Source organism: Gymnoscopelus braueri, assembly GCF_963280865.1.
Source record: "Gymnoscopelus braueri genome assembly, chromosome: 9".
Classification (NCBI taxonomy): Eukaryota; Metazoa; Chordata; class Actinopteri; order Myctophiformes; family Myctophidae; genus Gymnoscopelus; species Gymnoscopelus braueri.
Window position 1 is genome coordinate 19,920,391 of NC_137610.1, and position 19,340 is coordinate 19,939,730.

The 19,340-nt window shown below is 40.4% G+C and overlaps 2 protein-coding genes across 3 annotated transcripts in view; both read right to left on the bottom strand.

Annotated features, from left to right (window-relative positions):
- The window catches only part of pdhx (pyruvate dehydrogenase complex component X), a 408,353-nt gene that overhangs the window by 138,275 nt on the left and 250,738 nt on the right, over window positions 1–19,340 (bottom strand). The gene's annotated exons all lie outside the window — the stretch shown is intronic.
- The window catches only part of trim44 (tripartite motif containing 44), a 77,095-nt gene that overhangs the window by 53,168 nt on the left and 4,587 nt on the right, over window positions 1–19,340 (bottom strand). For both annotated transcript variants that reach the window (XM_080437837.1, XM_080437836.1), the window contains exons 3-4: window positions 17,862–17,939; window positions 4,254–4,550 (exon numbers count right to left, since the gene is read on the bottom strand). In XM_080437837.1, coding sequence (XP_080293963.1) covers window positions 4,254–4,550; window positions 17,862–17,939 — 375 coding nt within the window. The remainder of the gene's footprint in view (window positions 1–4,253; window positions 4,551–17,861; window positions 17,940–19,340) is intronic.

The following is a 19,340-nucleotide window of genomic DNA, read 5'->3' on the forward strand; positions in this document are numbered from 1 at the left end:
ATTTTTGGCGAAGACATTTGGTGTAGACTGCAACTCAGGTCCGTTTTACAAAGTCAAATATCATCAAAGTATTCTGCGGCACCCCTGGACCTGCGTTTCGGCACCCACTTTGAGAAAGCCTGGTGTAGATGAAGTGAAACATTTGGCAATTTTTTTGTCTTGATGACAAGGTTCCTTCTCTCTCTCTTCACAGTTTGGGTGTAGCAGTAGTTCAGGTGGTAACGTCACTGTCTGTAGGTCACAAGGTCCCCGGTTCGAGTTTTACCTTATGCAGACTTCATTTAAATTGCCACGCACAAATCATGACCGTATTAATTAATGCATACACACTTTTAAAAGATAACATGAAATGCTACTTTTAGGTATTTATTTTCAAAGTAGGACGTATTTCCTTGTGAAAATAGCCGATCTACAAGCTCACAACTTGAGTGGTTATTTGATTATTATGAGCGAGATGTCTCGCTCTCGCATGTTGTCGCTACGGTGACAAAATGTATAAGCCTAATTAGAATACTGCAATCCATCTGTGTTGTCTATAAAGTAAAATAAATTGCAAACCTTTGTCATGATAACAGAATTTGAGACACGAGTTTGAAATCTCGTGTCTCAAAAACATCGTTGAAACGCTGTGGAAGACATGTTGGAAGCCAAAAAAAATAAAAATCCCCGTGGGTAGGCGGAGGGATACGTGTATCCATTGGGACAATAACATTGCAACCACGAGCAGCCATTTTGGGGCTATGGTCCGTTGAAATCGGGTGGTTTTCAATACAAAAAAATAAACTGAGTTAGGAGTGTTTTTCTAAAAATCCCATAGTTGGGCTGGATGGATGTCTGTTTTTTTGGAATAACATCCGACTACATCCGACTACTTCTTCTCTGAGTGACGATCGATCATTCCAAAGCTGTGTTAGAGCGCCCCTTGTGGAATAAAAAAAATGTTGGCGTGCAAGTGATGTATTTAATAGAACGCATATATGCTTCTTTGGCGGGTAATGTGTTAAAAGCAACAATACAGAGATACATTACAATATCCACAATCCTTAGCTGTTCAGAATGCTCATTTGTTAATTGCATGGGCTGCTTTGTCTCAAACTTAATCTATTCTGTTTCTATGACTTATTGTGCATTGTATTGCCTTTTGCCTATTCCATTTCATTCATTGGCCCCTGTATCACTGCTTGCAGCTATATTTATTGTAATTTTTGATTATTTTTGAATGTTTTTGAATTATTGTTTGTTGTTGAATTCTTAGATTATTAATTTTATTATTTTATTTATTATTATTTTTGGAAACTTTGGGGAATTTCTTTAAAATATTTAAGCTTTAAGAAATTCCAAAAACGTTCCAAGATTTAAAGTGATTAAGTGATGTGCCTATTTCTGACCTCCCCGCGCACATAAACTGCAAGATTGCTGGTTAGACGGAAAGAAAGATCATTGCCAATCGGCGCCAGATCTGTGTTTATTAATCACAGTCATCAACCATTGGAAGGGTAAACACACTGTGGAGTGGTACAGCTGTTTACCCACAAGTACTTTGTATTGATTAAATGACAGATGTGGAGATTAGAGCTCAATTTAGAGACAAGGCTTTTTCAGTAATAAATGGTCTCGCAGCTGCCATTCACAAGGTGCCGAAAACGTCTTCTTTTTTTTTTACTTCTCTAGTGTGTATGTGTACACGTATGTACGAGTGTGTGAGTGTGTTAGATGAATAAAAGATTATGAGCAAAACCAATGGTAATTTAGTTGCCTGACCTAAAGCGAGCAGAATCACCTCAATTATGTGGCTTGTGCTTTGGAAGGGGTTTAAAGGCTAGAAAATGATCAGGAAGAAAAATGTTCATCCTGTGAATGTTAGTCCGCCCCAGAGAGTCCTATTCTTACTTGGTTGTGGGTAGCAGGTTGCTGATATGCATACAAAGCAGCATTCCCTTTCCTAACTTGACATGGAAGCTGGTATCGTTTTCATTTCCACAATTCCAGCTAGAATCAAGGTACTACATCAGAACATGCTGCAGGCTACAACAGAAAGGGACTGTGAGATTAGATTATAGGCAGGGGGAGGGTGGGGAGAGTAAACACAAAAGAAAAAAGAACAAGCAGTTTCATCAAGTTCTACTTTTGAGTTTTCTGATGTCATATCGGGTAATGTTTTGATTCCATTTGAAGCACTGAAAATCCCAGGGTATACTTTAGCTGCTGGCTGATGTAACAGTTGTAGAATTGATTTACAATTGCATGGGAAATGGTAACGTTTGGTTATTTTCACATGCTTTTCTGTTCTCAAACATCAGTCTTAGTGAAACAAATTGCATTGATTATAAGACAAAATAGCAATTAAAAATGTTAATTTAGAGGAAAATGCTTTCAATACTTCATTTTTGTGGAACTATTTGACTTGACATGAGATTGTGAAAGGCAACATCAGCATGGTCTGACTGTGTGGGGAGTGGGGACCACATAAGACCCGGATGTTTGCTCTCATCATCCATTTTGCGCTGTGAATTATTTTACAGAACTTTTGCATAAACTTTGCATAAAAGTTCAGGGCATATAAACAAATCAACAATGCTTAGTTAAAAAATTAATAAAAAACATTTAACCTTAATGCTGGAAAACAAATAAAACATGGTATTGATTTGCTGATGCAGTTGTTATATGCATTATTTGTGGACTGTGCTGCCAAGCGTAATGCAAGTGAATGAATAAAGTATAATGCATGAACCCCATACACGAAGGTGGACATGCTTAAAAATGAAGAAACAGCACCATTATGAAAACCTCTTGCAAGAAGTGGATACAACGTGAACTAGCATTACCCTCGTAGATCTAACCCTGCCTTTCTGTCCTGAACAGGGACATATTTGCAAGAAAATCTAGGGTAATTCTCTTACACACGCATATACTGTACACACACAGTATATGACAATCACTGACAGTAATTCCCTGGATGTCCCTATACCACTCCCACACACCGTTTTCTCCTTGGGCCCGTCCAACCACCATACATCTCTAAGTGCCCACTCCAGCGATAACTAACACAAGGGAACAGAATAACCATCAGCATTCAATTAGGGCCATAATGAACTTGGCCCAACATGGATCCATTTCTCAGCTGGAAAAGCAATCTGCACATTACTGCAGTCCCTCTGCCCCTGCATGGGTTCACCAGGGAAAAACACATTCCAGCCTGTTTGCCCGCCTGCCTGTGGTTACTAGTCTAGCAGGTGACAAATGGACCAGTGGGCTCTTTTAATTTGGGGCCTATAAGCAATAAGAGTCTCCTCCTGTATGCTCAAACGAGGGGAGAGGGACAGAGTGAAGTGTTGCAGAGTCTGGTTTCAGGTGAAAAGTGAGTTACCACCATCCTAAGAATGTTTCCTATGTATGTGCATGCAAGTGCACACTATAACTACATGTGTGCTGTAGTGAATGAGTGAATGCATGTGTGAGTAAGGAAACCCAACCTTGGCCAAGGGACTATCTTATAAAAGAGAAGGCACGGTGTACCCAGCTGGTATGCAGGAGTAACTGGCTAACAGCCAGAGGACAAACATAGTTACACTTAAGCCCCTTCAGCCAACTCTGCTGGTTCTTAATACCTGTATCAAATTATCACATTTCACAGCTGACACCATGAAAGGAAAGCAGCATTTCTCAAACTTTCCCATAATGTATTATCCCAATCATTCAAGCGACTCTATGCTTACGTTTGGAATGGGTTTGTGGATAGTGGCACTTGTTTCAATATTCTGCCTGCGATGAAAAATGGAACAAATGCACCTAGGGCTGCAAATCCTGCCCACACCAACATCTCTCATTCTAGACCCAAAACCTACTCTGTCCTTGGCAGCTTATTGAGCATTCCCATGTAAATCCACCCACAAGTATTCGATTTTTACCACAAACTTGATTGTCACCTTGACCTTTTCGAACCAAAAGTAAATCATCCCTTCGGGTCAACCTACTGAGCGTTACCACCAATTTTAATGAAAGTCCACCCATCCGTTCACACACACACACACACACATCATTAACCACTTAAGCCCATTTCAAAACATTAAAAAAATATTCAATCTACAAGCATCCACAAGGCATCGCATCATGGCGCATGGTGAACTTGTACATACTGAACATTTTCACCTATAATGACATGCCCAAATTAGGGATGTCAGATTTAAAGTGTTTAACAACCTACATCATACAATATGTGTTTTAGACAGCAGTATGTAGAGAGGGGTTCTCACCAGCGGTCGGGGGGCTGGTCTGGCCATTAGGACCGCCCTGGCAGGGCCAGCCAGCAGCGCCACCTCATCATTCTCTGCCTGGTCCAGCAGGTCCAGCTGATGTGTGATGGAGGCCATCTCCTCCTCCAGGCGCTCGGTGTGGACATTGATCTCTGCGATCTTCTCGGCTGCGTGGGCTGTTAGGAAGGCCTCCTTGAGGTCCACCAGGTGGAGTGTCCTCTTCTCCTCCAGACGCGCCAGTCTGCGGAGCTCGTCAAACTGGCTGTTCACATAGGCCTCCAACTCCTCTGTAGACATCTGAAAGTAGGAGGTGGTGGTGATCAATAAAGGCAAAGGAGTAGAACAGAGAGGCGAGAGAGAGAGGGGGGGGGGGGAGAGGGATTAGGAGGAGAGAGAGAGGAGAGATTAGGAGGGTGCCTTTGTTAGTGGGAAGCAAGTACATGCATGGATGAGCAAAAATCTAAAAGGCACATTGGGCTGTCTTCTCATTGATTAGTTTATATTTATACTTTATTAGTCAGAAATGTAAACAGCACGTGGTATAGACAGACATTAAGGCTAAAAAGATTAAATGAACTTGAGCAAATTCTTCAGTGTATGAATCATTGAGATATAATCCATGGATATGAGGCGGTAGAAATACTGATGAGATGACAGTGAAGAAAGCAAAGCGGATATGAGGGGAAAATCCAAAGATGAGAGAGAACAGGGAGGGGGAGAACAGAGATATGGTACAATAAGTGCAGGCAGAATGGCACATGGTGAATAGACCATATTTGCACAGTGGCCAGCGAATTGTTGGCATGCCGTAGCTCCTCTGGAGGACACGACCACGCGTCTCATCCGCAGATAGAGACCTCAGTGGCTTCTTCCGCCACAACGAGCCATCTGTTTAGCTTTCAAGGCAATTGAACTGGTTCCAGAGATTCCCTCGCAATCCATTTCTCCTGCTCTTCGATGAGGCTCTGTTGTTCGCCACGACTCATTACTGAACATCATCTCGATGAACAGATCCTCTCCAATACCCCCCACGGAGACGTCCGCACGGCACCCCCTCCCCCCACACAGATGCCACGTGACAACAATCCAAAGTTTGCGTCGCACCAATCTACCCCTCCCCCCAGGTAAACTTCAATTCACTTCCACTCTATTTATTACCTCTTGTTTCCATCTCACTCTCCTTCCCTCCCTCCCTGCCTCCTTACCTCCAGTGAAGCAAAGAATCATCAGCCTGTGCTGTGTTTGGCAGAGCCAGCACCCTCAGGTGCTTAAGTCTTGTCATGTATTCAACAATTTTGCATAAGCAATCAGGTCCTCCACATCGCCCACTAAACCAACCGAGAGCAGTAACATTTTTAATTTAGTTCCTTTTGTAATAAGAAAAAAAGACATGCATTTGGAATCAGAGAGAGTTGAAGGTTAATGGAAAGTGAAGAATCTTTGTGTCCCAGTAACTTTTTGGTCCATCTGAATCAAAAGGCATGAATTCCCCAGATTGCGCTTCACAGAAACTTATCAACCTATTAAGCATGAAAGTCGAGAGAAAATATGGGCACTGTGTTCCAAGTTTTTTCCACTAAGGAGGGTTTAGAAAGTCCTTTTTGCAATTAACAAAACAAATGATCATAGATCATTAGATTATACTGCAAAGCTCGACTAATGGAATCTTCTAGAAAACATATCTATTTTTTAATGCTCAGTACTCTGTATTGGAGTAATAAACAGCAGTACTGTAGTTTTACTGTAGTAATGACATTTTATAAGCCTGATGGCCATGCTTCAAGATCATTAGGTGCAGTTGCATGTAGAATTTCCCTACTCTGAATGAGTTCATCGTAAATGAACCAGTGATATGAGTTATACGGTAACAGTGGCGCCCTGCTGCTGCTGAAACATTACTGCCGCTGCAGAAATACTTTATAAATTAAAGACCCATTGAAAGAGTTATTACACTTTTGGATCTTGGCGAGACCATATACGCTAGGCCTACATAAGTATTCTTGTTATCTCTGAGCACACAGCAACAAATTCCAAATCAACTATTACGTTTTGAAGGAAAAAAAAATATATATATTACAATGTGTGAATATTCTACGTTTACAACGTTAGTCAATGGGAGTGTTGTAATGGTCTCTCAATAGTTCCTGGGCTCCGTCTATTTGCACTATTCACTTCATAGTCAGGTCAATGAACTTTGCGCTTACCTGATCATCTCAGCATATTAAAACAAGTAAGCAAACCATCACTGATCAGGCCTATCATTTGCAGGGGACATTACATTAGATTTGTTGGTTTTGTCAAGCAACGTTAGGTTTAATTTATACTCCCACCATCGCGCAACGGTGTTGCCGCAATGGAGCATAAATTAAATGCAATGATACATCTAACGTAATCATTTGGTTGGAATATGCAAGGAACCATCTGTGATATAAACATTTGGAAGTTGCATCTTGCTGATATTGCATACAATAAATTCAAAATAAATGCATCTAATAAAGTATATGCATGTTCCTAAATCTTGAGACAATTCATATGTAAACTAAACAAATATTCCTCCTGCTCATTACTGTGCACAAATGTACTTAAGTGTTTGAGCGCAAAATACATTTTGGGCATATACAAAAATTCACCACTGCTGCTACAACTTCATTAATTCAATTGTTTTGATGTGTGTTTAGAAGCCCAATGATGACATGTAATGCAAGTGTGTCATATGCGCTACAGTTGTGTTTAATGGTTCTTTGCTTTATTATTATCTCCATTATGATCGATCCCCTGATGATTGCTAATCACTGAGGGTTATACTGTGTGGTTTCACAAATGTCAACGAGGTCATCGCGACCTTGTTGACAGTAATTGTCTGCCTTTGAAAATAGCATGTCTGGGCCAAAAATACATAGTAAAAAAAAAAGTGCTCAGGAGCCGAGATACAGCCTTTTTCAGTAATAAGTTAAACAAGAAGTGAATGGAGCAGCAAATCTTCAAATGATGATATCTTGGGTTTTGAATTCCACCCCCCCGCCCCCCCAAAAAATAATATATATATATATTTGTTTTTAACCTATTCATGTAAACTATCTGGAGAGGGGTACAAAGGAGTTGTAAAATATGTTGTGGGCTAGTCAGATCAAGGTGTGCTAGTCAGATCAAGTTGTATCAATTAAATCAGATATATGGCTAAAAGGTTGATTATTATCTGCAGTGTACTGTAAACAGTGCTTATGATGCCATGTGGGCACGTCAGAATAGGTGAACATTCAACAAAACAATCACATTCTGTGAAAATAGCAGATCTACAAGCTCAATGCATCGCAAACCATTTTCCTATTTTTCATTTTCTTTCTCGTCTGAGTGTGAAAGACGTGTAGTTAAAGCCAAAGAACTTGATTTGCCTAAGTGCATTAGCGCTATCACAGTTCCTCCAACTTATTTTTCCTTCTAATCTAAAGTTGCCAACACTATCAAAACATACTCAGACTGTTTAAATACTGCTGTAGTTTACCATGGGAAATTTATACAAATATCCCAATTTAATCAGTATTTAGCTGATTGGAAAATGTCAGCTGCAAATAGTATTTATTTAGGAGGATGAATGTTAAACAAACATCTGAATGGGTTCAATCATTTTCATTAGTTGGTCAGTGCATGCAAATATTTTACAACACAATATAACTTCCGGAAATGGAATAGCCGGCTGTCACAAAGCAGTTAGTGTCATGCATAGCGTTTATTGTTGCCCAAGACCAATTGTTAGGCAGGATCATCAATCTGGCCCTCTGACATGTTCTCTCACCACCTCTCCTATTCTCCCAGACCTCCAAGGAGCCACCTGCCCTTTCTCAGAGTCACCACGACCCCTCTGGTAGATGGGGGTCATGATCTCAGCCCAGCGCTCTTATGTGTGGGGAGCAGCAGCAGCCCCTCTGCCCTTGGACTCTTTGCCTGGAGACGCAGTTTCCCTAGCATTTGCCCTGCTAGTGAGGAGGGAGGCATTCATGCGTGCTAATCTTCATTTACACGCTTGCAAGCGGAGGCCTCCAATTGGGCCCGGTGCAGAGATAGGGACACAGTGTTTACAAGGGCAAAGAGATGGGGCGCAATGAAGCGAGGAAAAGTACAGGCAAATGTAGGACGTTATTAACTTGTTTTGTTAAGTCATATCTTTAGAAAAAAATACTTTGTACTTCCTGGACAATGAACACTGGAACTGAAATCCACAGAAACAGGTCAAAGTGACTAAATGCTTTTAAGTCAAAAAAATAACGCATAATTTGAAATGCGTGTAATTGTATATATATTGTATAATTAACTCTGCCAGGCCAAAGGAGTAGATTATGTTTTCGTCCCTGTCTGTTGGTTGGTTTGTCCGGCGCCAAATTTCTTGTGCACACTGCCAGTAGGCCAATTAACACATTCCTTGCCACGTATTAATTAATTAATCCGCCACTGCCAAAAATGTTACCTTATTTTGACGATCCACAGAGACCAACGGAAGCCACGATGTGGACACGGATGTAAACAATTAACCCTCCCCCTCCCCCTGTCTGGGGGAGGGGGAGGGTCTCTTCTATCCACCGGAACGAGAACATTTCAACCGCGATCGTCCGTTCTGTCGTTAACGGCAGATGAATACGGCTCGTTTTCACCAAAAAAAACGCAGTCTGGGAGACGAAATCCGAGATAGATGTGTTTTTCTAAATCTCATAGCATAGGAGTGGACAGAGTTATATTTTTTGGGATGACGTCATTTCCAGTTCTATCGTTCTCTCGCAGTCAAGGGATCATTCAAAGGTTGGCGAAGAGCACCCTCTAGCGTGATCACTAAAAACATGTTTTTTTTATTATTTACGCAGATCTGTGTCAATGGCGGTCAAACGTTGGATTTCAAATGACGCAGATCTGCGTCAATGGCAGGGAATGTTTTAAGTACCTCCACACATTTATTTTTGGAAATATTTAAATAGGGGTGCAGTTAATTGAACTAATCAATTTAATCAATTATAAATAAAATAAATAATAATCAATTTGGGGGTAAAAAGATACAACAAATGTATAAACAATTATCAATAGAATAGCTAAGAAAATAATCGATGGCTGAAAATAATCGATATCAGTGGGGTTGGATCGGGCTGAAACCTTGCCCTTGACAGCCCATACATCCAAACAGAACGTTAAACAACGTTAAACTCACCAACATGGCAGCTGTACGGAAAGCTTGAATTATCCTCCATCTGTCAATACATTCCGTGCAGGTGATTCTTTTGTGTCAGAGTTTGGAAGCGCTTGTTTTCAATAACGCAATGTCCTGCTGCCTCCTGCATTATGTGTAATTTAGAAACAGGTGGTACGCAGGACGGTTGAGTGATTTGAATCCAACAAGCGCTTCCAAACTCCAATGCTCCATGGTGCTCAATATTTTGCCACTCAGTCTAGAAAAGTGATGCATGTGCATACTCTATATGGTGTCATGAATCATAGATGACGACTTCATAGATTGACCACCTGACCTGAAGGAGAAACAGTATGTGCACCACTGAACACATTAACTTCTATTTCAATATTTTATTTGACTATGCCCATTATACAGGGGCCTTAGGCCTACATGGGCCTAACATACAGTATACAGCCTAAATTTAGAGTTATAGAAGCTGCTGGCTTAAAAATTCAACTGAGCAAATATGAGTGAAATCCTTTATGTAGGAGAAACACAATGTCATGGGTGTTTGACTGAAAATGGCAAACTTCTCAGACTCAAACATTCCATTGACACTTCTCAGACTCAAACATTCCATTGACATTTCACTTGACTACAATGATTCAAGCCATTCAAACAGAATTAACCTCACACAGAATATCCGTTGAGACTGATTATTAACTAGGTGGTGCTACCAATTAATCTTGAAAAGGAATGTATACCTAAAGCCAAAACTCTTGGGAGCAAACACAAATCCCGAGTGAGACACAAGACAGAGACTCCTTCTTTCAATGAAAGCACAATGCGGTTTTCAGTGGCGACGTTGCACTATACAGGCTGGCTACTTAGTCATGTGCACTAGAGTGGTGACGATCCACCTTTGTAAATACGTTGAATTTCATAAATTCAAAATTACTATAAATACACTCAATATATGTTTCTACTAGGGTTGCACCGATCTGACATTTCTGGCCGATATCGATATCTGATATAATAATTGCCGTTATGGCCGATAACCGATATAAACCGATGTCGATGTGATCTCATTCTGTATTAAAAAAATATAATTTTGTCCAGTCTGAAAAATACATGTAACAGGGTACCTGCCGGTTTAGGCAAGTCAGATTGAACTTTTTTAATACCTTATATTTAATACCAACTTATCATTGCCAAAAAGTCACAAGGATTCAGGGTAAATTTTGTACCCATGTTTAATTATTAAATATGTGTTCCTTATCGATACCACTATCAATCCTTTCCTATTGCTGGTAGTTGTTGGCAAATTTGGCAAAGATTTGTGTTAAAATGTAAATTTTGGCCTACAATTAAGCATGACACTTAGTCTTAAGCTTTCCAAATATTTTTCAAGCAGACAGAAGGCAACGTGTGTACTGTCACTTTAAAAGCCTAGTGTATACTTCGTCGTACGATGGTACAGCAAACCAAACATACCATAGATCTACAACCTTACAACACGGAGTTGCCGCGACACGTTGTGCGCTTGTAGATCTGTGCAAGCAGACAGACAGTGTTGCCAAGTCTAATTATTATAAGCTACTTTGGGCTTGTTTTTTGGTCACTTGAAAATATTGGGGGTCCTTGACATGAAAATGTTTGAGAACCACTGCTCTAAAACGACTTTCGACAATTAAGTTTAACTGACCTGCCCTAGCCGCTTATTTTGGACTTCTTTTCATATACATGGTTGCTTGTTTCTCTCTCACAAAATCTGTCAACGCTGGTCAACGACAGACATGCAGCTGTTTAGCTTAGCAAAAACGCTAACAGGCAGCACACTGGCGGCCGTTGTGAATAAATGCAGTATTTAGCCATTCGGCATATCGGCATTTCAACTTTGATCCAACTTTCACACTTCATAAGTTACGCTTTTGTTTATGACTGGAGGCGTTTCTGTTTCGTGGTGCCATGCATGTACTGGCAGGAGCTGTGATTGGTTGACTTTTGACGAGACAGACATACGGTACATGCATACTGCACATACACACCACGTTCCTGGCAGCTTGGCCCTGCTGTAAAATCGATTAAAAATACACATAGAGAACCCACTTGAATGGAGAACTGAAAATAATCCAAGCTTTTAAACTTTCTGTGAAATCTTCTCACTGCCCAAACAGTGCCTGGCATGCTGCTTAGTTAGCGGCTCTGTTTTATGTAATGTTTTTAGAAAGGCCTGAAAAGCATTAATGGAACATTAAGAGCAAATGGGTTTGAACTGCCTGCCCCTGGAAGTAGTGGACCTGTTCCAACTGAACACTTTCATCCATTTGGCACCCACCCCCTTCTTTCTCCCTCTCTCCCTCTTGCATATCTCGTCCCACAATCACATTTTCCAATTCAGCCCCCAACGCAAAAAAGGAACAGAGAAAGTTAATTAAAAGTATTATTCTCTCCCAAAAGCAAGTCAATTTGTGTGTGTGTGTGTCAGGGCTGACACTGAGAGTTCATCAAATGTCAGACTGCCATCCCTCTAGTCTGTACCTGCAGCCAGCAGCCCCATAGGCAGTGTGCCATAGCCAGCATTATGTGCAGCAGGAAGTGAGTAAATTAAATAGGAGTAAAACGGTACATATCGTCGATGTGGAGTGGAAACCTTGTATGTCTAAAACCACTTTCCCTTTCAAAAATATAAAAAAGTGTAGATCAACAAGCTCACAACGTGCCACGGTGCAACACGATGTGAGCTGGTAGATCGGCCATTTTTGCTACTTTTGTTTAACACTGCAGTATGACGAAGTAGGGCATTAATTTAAGGGAAAACATACTAAGTTGAAATATGGAGATAAGAGGTTTCTGCCCGACACGACAGCAACGATATGCTGACTCCCCCGCTGCCATGGTTGGAGGCTACGAAATACTTCACACAATGTTTCAGACTCTCCCGAGTATCAAGTGTTGGCAAGTCTTGCCCACTAGCTGAATGACAGACAGCTCTCCTGGACCCCCCTCATGTTATGGCACTCCTCTGGTCCCCCATTAATATGTATAGTCTCAGTACTGTCTTCTATATATTCTATCCCCCTGCGGATAACAGGGATATGAGCTCAGAGAGATTAAAATCCTCACACCTGAGGCAACGTACATAATTAAGCACCGAAAATTTAATAAGTAAACACCAGCTAGGGGTTAAACCTTCCCATCAGCTCACCCCTTAACTCTTACCCTGCCAGAGTTTTTTCAGAAACAGTCTGTAGCCTGCCAGGGTTTTGACCGATTTTGGTACCTTTTCGCATAGCCACAAAATATTTTTCTCAAGTATGATTGATCCCCAGAAAATTTCTAATCACAGATGAGATTCAGGTGTGGTTTCACAAATGTCAACGAGGTCAATTTGACCTTGTTGTCATGTGTTGTTTGATGTTTGAAAATAGCTCAAAACCAGTGGTTTCAAACCAAAAAACATTGTGAATTGTTTGTCCGTTTCAATTTTAACATTGAGGTGGATGGAGCAGCAAATCTTTGGAAATTGTTATCTCCTTATTTGTTTGGAATATCGAAAAGGTGTCAATACTAAATAATTAGAGAATCTTTTTAGAATTTTTTTTGTTTTGAAAAAAGTTTTTTTTAAATTTATTTTTTCAGGACGTTTTTAAACGTCTTTGGCAGGCAACAGCTAATTTCTCAAAGACGTTTATAAACGTCTTTGGCAGTTATAGAGTTAAAATGCACAAAAACAGACACACAATGTACTAGGGTGCACAACAAACCACACTGGAGTGCGCACACACACAACAATAAAAGCAATCGTGCACAAAAACAGACCTCTTCCTTCTTTAATTCCCTTGAGGCTTATCTAAAGTTTCAACTCCTAAAACTTCTCCACCACACAAACGCACAGGGGGATTTTTTTTTTATTTTTATAAAAATATATTTTATTTATTTAAAAAAAAAAAATATATATATATATATATATATATATATAGAATTTTTATTTTTTTCACACACTCTTTCCATGCCAGAAGCAGTCACTCTAGCCGCCACCACTCATGCATAATAAGAGCTGCTGACATTTGAGAGAACAGAGAGGACACGCCGATAAATTCTCATAATGGTTTTTGACACAAAGCCCCGTGAGTGACGAGGTTAGTGGTTTTCTCCGAACACGCTACACCTCCCCGGTGTGGTGGCGTGAGACAAAAGGTCTAGGAAGGCTCGGGGGCAGCATTGATATTTCAGTACGATAGGGGCCATAAGCTGGGGTGTGGCGGTGGCTGCCAATAATGGTACTACCTCTAGCCGATAGGTTCAAATTAACCTTCTACATTATGCCAGTCTGCCACAGGTCACGTCCCTGGAGCGGCACTCCCATAATCCCGATGCTTCTCCGGTACGCGCACGCATGGTTACATTACCAGAGTGGCAGAGCACAGCGGAGCAGGGTTGGTGCTGAGGGGCGGCTGCATAAGAGCAGGTGCAGCCACCGTAGATGGTGCTGTGAATAGATGAGACCTAGCCACTTAGACATGTCATGACCCTCACTGCTCTCCGTTACATTCTATACACAGGACACAGCCACAGTCTGCTGTCAGTGGCACTACTGTCACTACTATTAAGCCTTTTGTAATATAACTAGGCTATATCCAAAGTTTTTTTATTTTATTGACCTATATTGAAAACTGAGTTTGAATTGTTTTTGGGGGGTGTTCAGGGACACAGTGATTTTGAGGCAGCCACACTGTGGCCTCTATTCATCAGACGATAACCAGCAGGTTAAACAAATAAGCTCTACACAGTAAGATGGGGGGGATGACTACCCAGATTTTGTGTGTGTACCACCAAGAAACTAGGACAACCTGAGCGGGGAAAAGTTTGTATTTACTAGTATTTGCATAATTTTATCTGGTTGAATACAAGTTAAAAACCTGTTCGATTGACTAAAGCACTCTACTCCACTTCATATTTTATGAAGCTTAAATCACAGTGTCAGTTTGAAAACGCGAGTCAGCACATAGGCGCCAATGCAAACCACAACAGACACCAGCTGAAGCCTGAAATTAAATGACTCAGTAATCACACAATACAGTGACATCAATCCAAAGCTTCTGGTGGAATTATATCTTTGATGAAAGCCAGAGGGTATTGAATGGGGCAAAAAGAATTATAGTATGGATTGAAATAATTGTCTCTCGCTGTGTATACTTCCCAACTCTTTATGACATAATCTCTTCCTAATCCCTATTTATCTCAATCCAGACTGCTGTGTCTTCCCCGCTGCAGTGTGTATGCCACTGTAGTGCTTACTGCTCTGCCCACTGAATTACAATGATTAATGGCTCATCTGTCCTCCTCTGTTATGTATCTCTCTGGTATATGATAACTAGGCTTGATTTATTTTTCTGTGATGAACAGACGGTTTAACCACATGAACCCTAGTGTCCCTATTCTGGGCACGTCGTTATAGGCGAACATTCAGCAAAAACTAGCAGAGCATTTGGTGAAAATAGGCAGACATATCGGCAAGTATTGCCGATCTACAAGCTCACAACATGTCGTAATTTTGTAGATCGGCTAATTTAGCTATTTGACTCTCAACAACGTATATACAGTAGGTATTTAAAGGGATATTTCACTTTCAAAAGCCTAATACGCGGCCCCCTTGCGTATTAGGGGGCCGGTATGAGTCACCAGAACCAAGGATGGGTGTTTTTGATGAATCTAACATGGTTAAAATGGAGTTTGAAGTTACAATGGGTTTGTATAGGAAGGGGTGTGTCTGATAAAATGGATATTTAATATCTAAATACTGAATCGAGCAACTTAAAAACTGTCTGGGGGGCTCACAAAGGCCTGAGTAGATGATAAAATGACCAAACGTTTTTTTTAAAGTGAAATATCCCTTTAAGTGATTAGAAACTGTTAGAATTATTTTTGCTATGGTGAATCTGTGGGGGAGAAAGGCTCCTTTTGTGCAGCTGTTACTGTGTGTACTACCACTGCCTTTGGGTTCATACTATATCTATAAAATCTCTGAAGTTTGAAAACCATTCTCCAGCGCATACAGATAAGGCAAACAATTTTTGGCATTTTACTCCAACAGAGATTGGCACTATACATAAAATTTGATGATTTGGAAGACAAGACTCAATATTCTAGCAAGCCAATTTCCCTCTGGCCAATGTCTAGGGGTTTTTGTTAAATAAACGTTATGCCTAACATTAGCTTAAGATCAGCAAAAAGGGTGAGGCAAAGCCACACTAAAAGTAGGGTAAGGTTTTTTTTTTTTTTTAATAAGTGATAAATATCTATTCTGAGAGTACTCGTTGCTATTGTTTGTTCAGTAAGCTCTTTAGTAAACAGAAAATACATTTGTCAGGATACCCATTTTATCCAATCAGGAGAGAGAACTTGCACAGAATACAGATTAAACAAGTGAAATTGGAAGTGATGACAGAAAGAAATGAGCAGACAAAATTGGAACACTATAAAATTTAAGCTGATAAATTGGTACACTTTCCTGATTGGCTGACATTTTTCAACCCACCTCAATAAGTATTTTCTGTTTATTAAAGATCTGGAGAGACGGGGAGACCCCCGTTACTGAACAAACACTATGGCAATGATTACTATCACAATATAATCCGTTAACCTTTTAAGAAAAAGATATCACTTGCCCTAACTTTAATAGAAGCCTGACATAGGAGCAATCCATCAGAAGGACATAGGTCTGACGCACCCTCTTAAAGTTTTATTGTTAACGGAGAAGAGACCATTGTGAATAGGGCTCTGCTTACAACCATCCTGACTCCTTATAATTAATAACCAGAGTCAGATTATCCATATGTCCTATTGCATCCGTCTTTCAGCACAAGCACCACTGAGACGGAGAGCCGTCTCACCATCTCCTGCTCTCCTTCCCTCCATATGGGCTCTGATACAGGCTGGACTGCTGTTTACAGAACATAACGGTTCATCAGTGTGGACGCATAATTATAGTTATTCAGTAGTTATCGGGTTAACTGCCCGTTTTTTCGTTCACCAAATAAAGACACAGAACCCGATCCGAAGACAAAGTGGCTGCAAGCCATACACAGGGAGGATGAGTTTCGGTCGCCTCCTGTCATAAAAAGATATTGCTTTAGATATATATGGTTTATAATGGTTTAATTGTTCATATCTATAGAAAATGTAATAGTGTCTCTTACCAGTGGAATACTGTATATCTGGGTATGCAACATTGCGTTGGATCATCAGTCTAATCCTTCATGATATTCACCTTGTTCTTGGCCCCTCTCCTGGGCGGCGTCATTGCCCCCTACAGGGCAGCACCATTGAGTTTTTCTCTGTGTGCTACTTCATTCAATATCTGTCCACTTCCTCCCTAGTAGGCTACTGCAGGTGTAATGCAGACCTGTAATCAGCAGTGTTTCCAGATTTTGCAAGAGAAACAAGCGGCCTGGTCTATGAAAACAAGCTTTTACCACTTTTACCACTATTTGAAAATAGAATCCGAGTTTAAAGCCATGCTATGCCAGTATACCAGCAGGGGAAATCTGTGTTGTCTCCCCTGCGCCGACTCTGCCCCACGCTGATGACGCTACATGTGAAACAATGAGATTTTGAGATATCTTGGATGCAAATGCAAATATTGGCCTAAGAGTGGTGTTAGAGGAAAGGCCATGGGGTCCCCAAAAATCTGTAGGGTTCATCCTCCAGGGGAAGCATGAAGATGCACAGTGGAAATAAGCTCTTGGGCTTTTTTGTGACGTACTTTTGACCATTGCATGCAATCAAATTGCTCACAGGCCCTCATTGGAAACAAGCCCGCAAGGACTTTCATGAACGTCCTGTTAAAAGGAATTATCCTTATCCTTATCCTAAATGTGTACAAACATTTGATTGCATATTGTAGCAAAACAAAGTTTTGCTGTCAATAAACAAGTCAATCAATCAAAACTTAAGAGTCTCTGTAGAAACTTTGTAGCTACATCTTACACTATCCACTCCAGAAAAGATGTATTATGGGGGCAAGAATTGATGCTGATAAAAATAATAAAATCAAAAGATACATTGTCAGCCCTATAATTAAAAGCTGTAATTTCAGTTGAGATTTAATCATGGCTAGAAATAGTGACGCAATCTTTGTTGATCTGCTTCATGCAAGTCAACCCTTGTCTTGACTGCAACGCACTCAAACTCAGGTTTCTGTGTCCATTATGCATAAGATTGGATTTAGGGCTGCAACTATCGATAATCTTCTTGCCAGTGTTCTACTTTTCAATTAAATTCTAATTTAATCAAAATTCTAATGGACTATTATAATTGACTAAATGGATTAGACTGATTAACCATTTAAGCTCCATTTCATACTTTGTCGTATAATGGTAAAATTCGATAATGTTTTACTATTCATTAAATTGATTAGTTCGATAACCTGTTGCACCCCTAATTGGATTTACCTCAGGATTGGTCCACTTAGTCTTCATCTTCTCAGACATTCGCCGTGTACAGCCCAGCAGGTCATAGCCTTCCCTGTTCTGAGATTGGAGCAAACAAAACAGCCAATGATATACTAAAACATAGAATGCACCAATGGGAATTACAGCTATAATGTTGGTCATTGCTCATTTTATAATAATTTCTGATTAAAACTGCAGCCAGCAATTTTATCAATGAAGAACGTTGTAAAACAAAACAAAAATAAATAATCCTATTTGTATCTAGCTAGTTAGCCTACGCTTAACATGGTGGTTTATTAATACATGGTACAACAAAAATCTTGCTGCAAATCTTGCCCCCCATGGGGGTCCCCAGATGATTTGCTTAATGTGCAACATTGCTTTCTGAGGTATCTGCACATTTCTAAAGAATACTTTAGGAATCACTGTCCTAGGCAACAGAACCAATTAGAATGGTTCCTTTTGTCTACGAGTCTCTCTGGACTCTAGTAATAAATATTATGTGTCTTGTGGGTGTGCTTTGACCCTCCTTTTCTCTGTTCAATCCACATATTGCCATTATGTAAGCGTAAGCTTGAGAAATGTGCTGTTTAGATGTATATAAATCACAATTGAGTAAGCTGTGGCATGGCTCTGCAGAGGATTGTACTTTCACTCTAGAAATTACAGTAAGAGTAACCATGCCACTTAGGTCATTACTACTATAACAAAGTGCATAGCTTACAGTTTGTAAATGCTGTGGTAGCTAACGCTCTCAAATCCAGCCATTTATCACTTTTACAAGCACAGCTTTCGGTTTCTCAGTCTTTTCAGACAAGCTGTTGACAAAGGCTCAGTATTGAGGCGACATTGTAGACTCGGTAAAGCTTTGATTGTGGAAAGAATTAAAATTTAGACAAGAATCCTGATCTTATCACAGTCAGTCATTCCCTGCTAATTCTACACAGTGACATAATTCTAATGCGCTCATCAGTGTGTTGATAACATCTCACCCTAAATGGGAAAACAATAACGTCACAAGCCGACACGACACTGAGGCTGGTGCTCAGGCCGGTTATTAATCACTCATCCTGCATGTAATCCGGGGATGCTGTACCGACTGCCATGCCACTGGCTGGCGACTCAGTGGAACTATGTTAAACACGGCCATTAAAAAAAAAAACATGTGGGGAATAGAGAGATCATATAACTATTTTGATACAAAGCCAAAGGGACACTGGAATATGTGCATCACATCTATTGATGCCAATTTGTTCGCAGTTGCCAAACAAATTATTCATGTGCCCGCCATGAATTTCATATGATGTCACTGGGATGATCATGCTACATGGTTATGTTTAAAACATCACTAAGCTCATCCTGGGGCCCTGGTATGTTGACTTAAAGTCTACAGAGCCTGCAGCTATTGGCATACAGCTATACTGCATTGGAAATGCAAACCGGATAGCGGATGTTGTGATTACATTGTATGATGTGTGG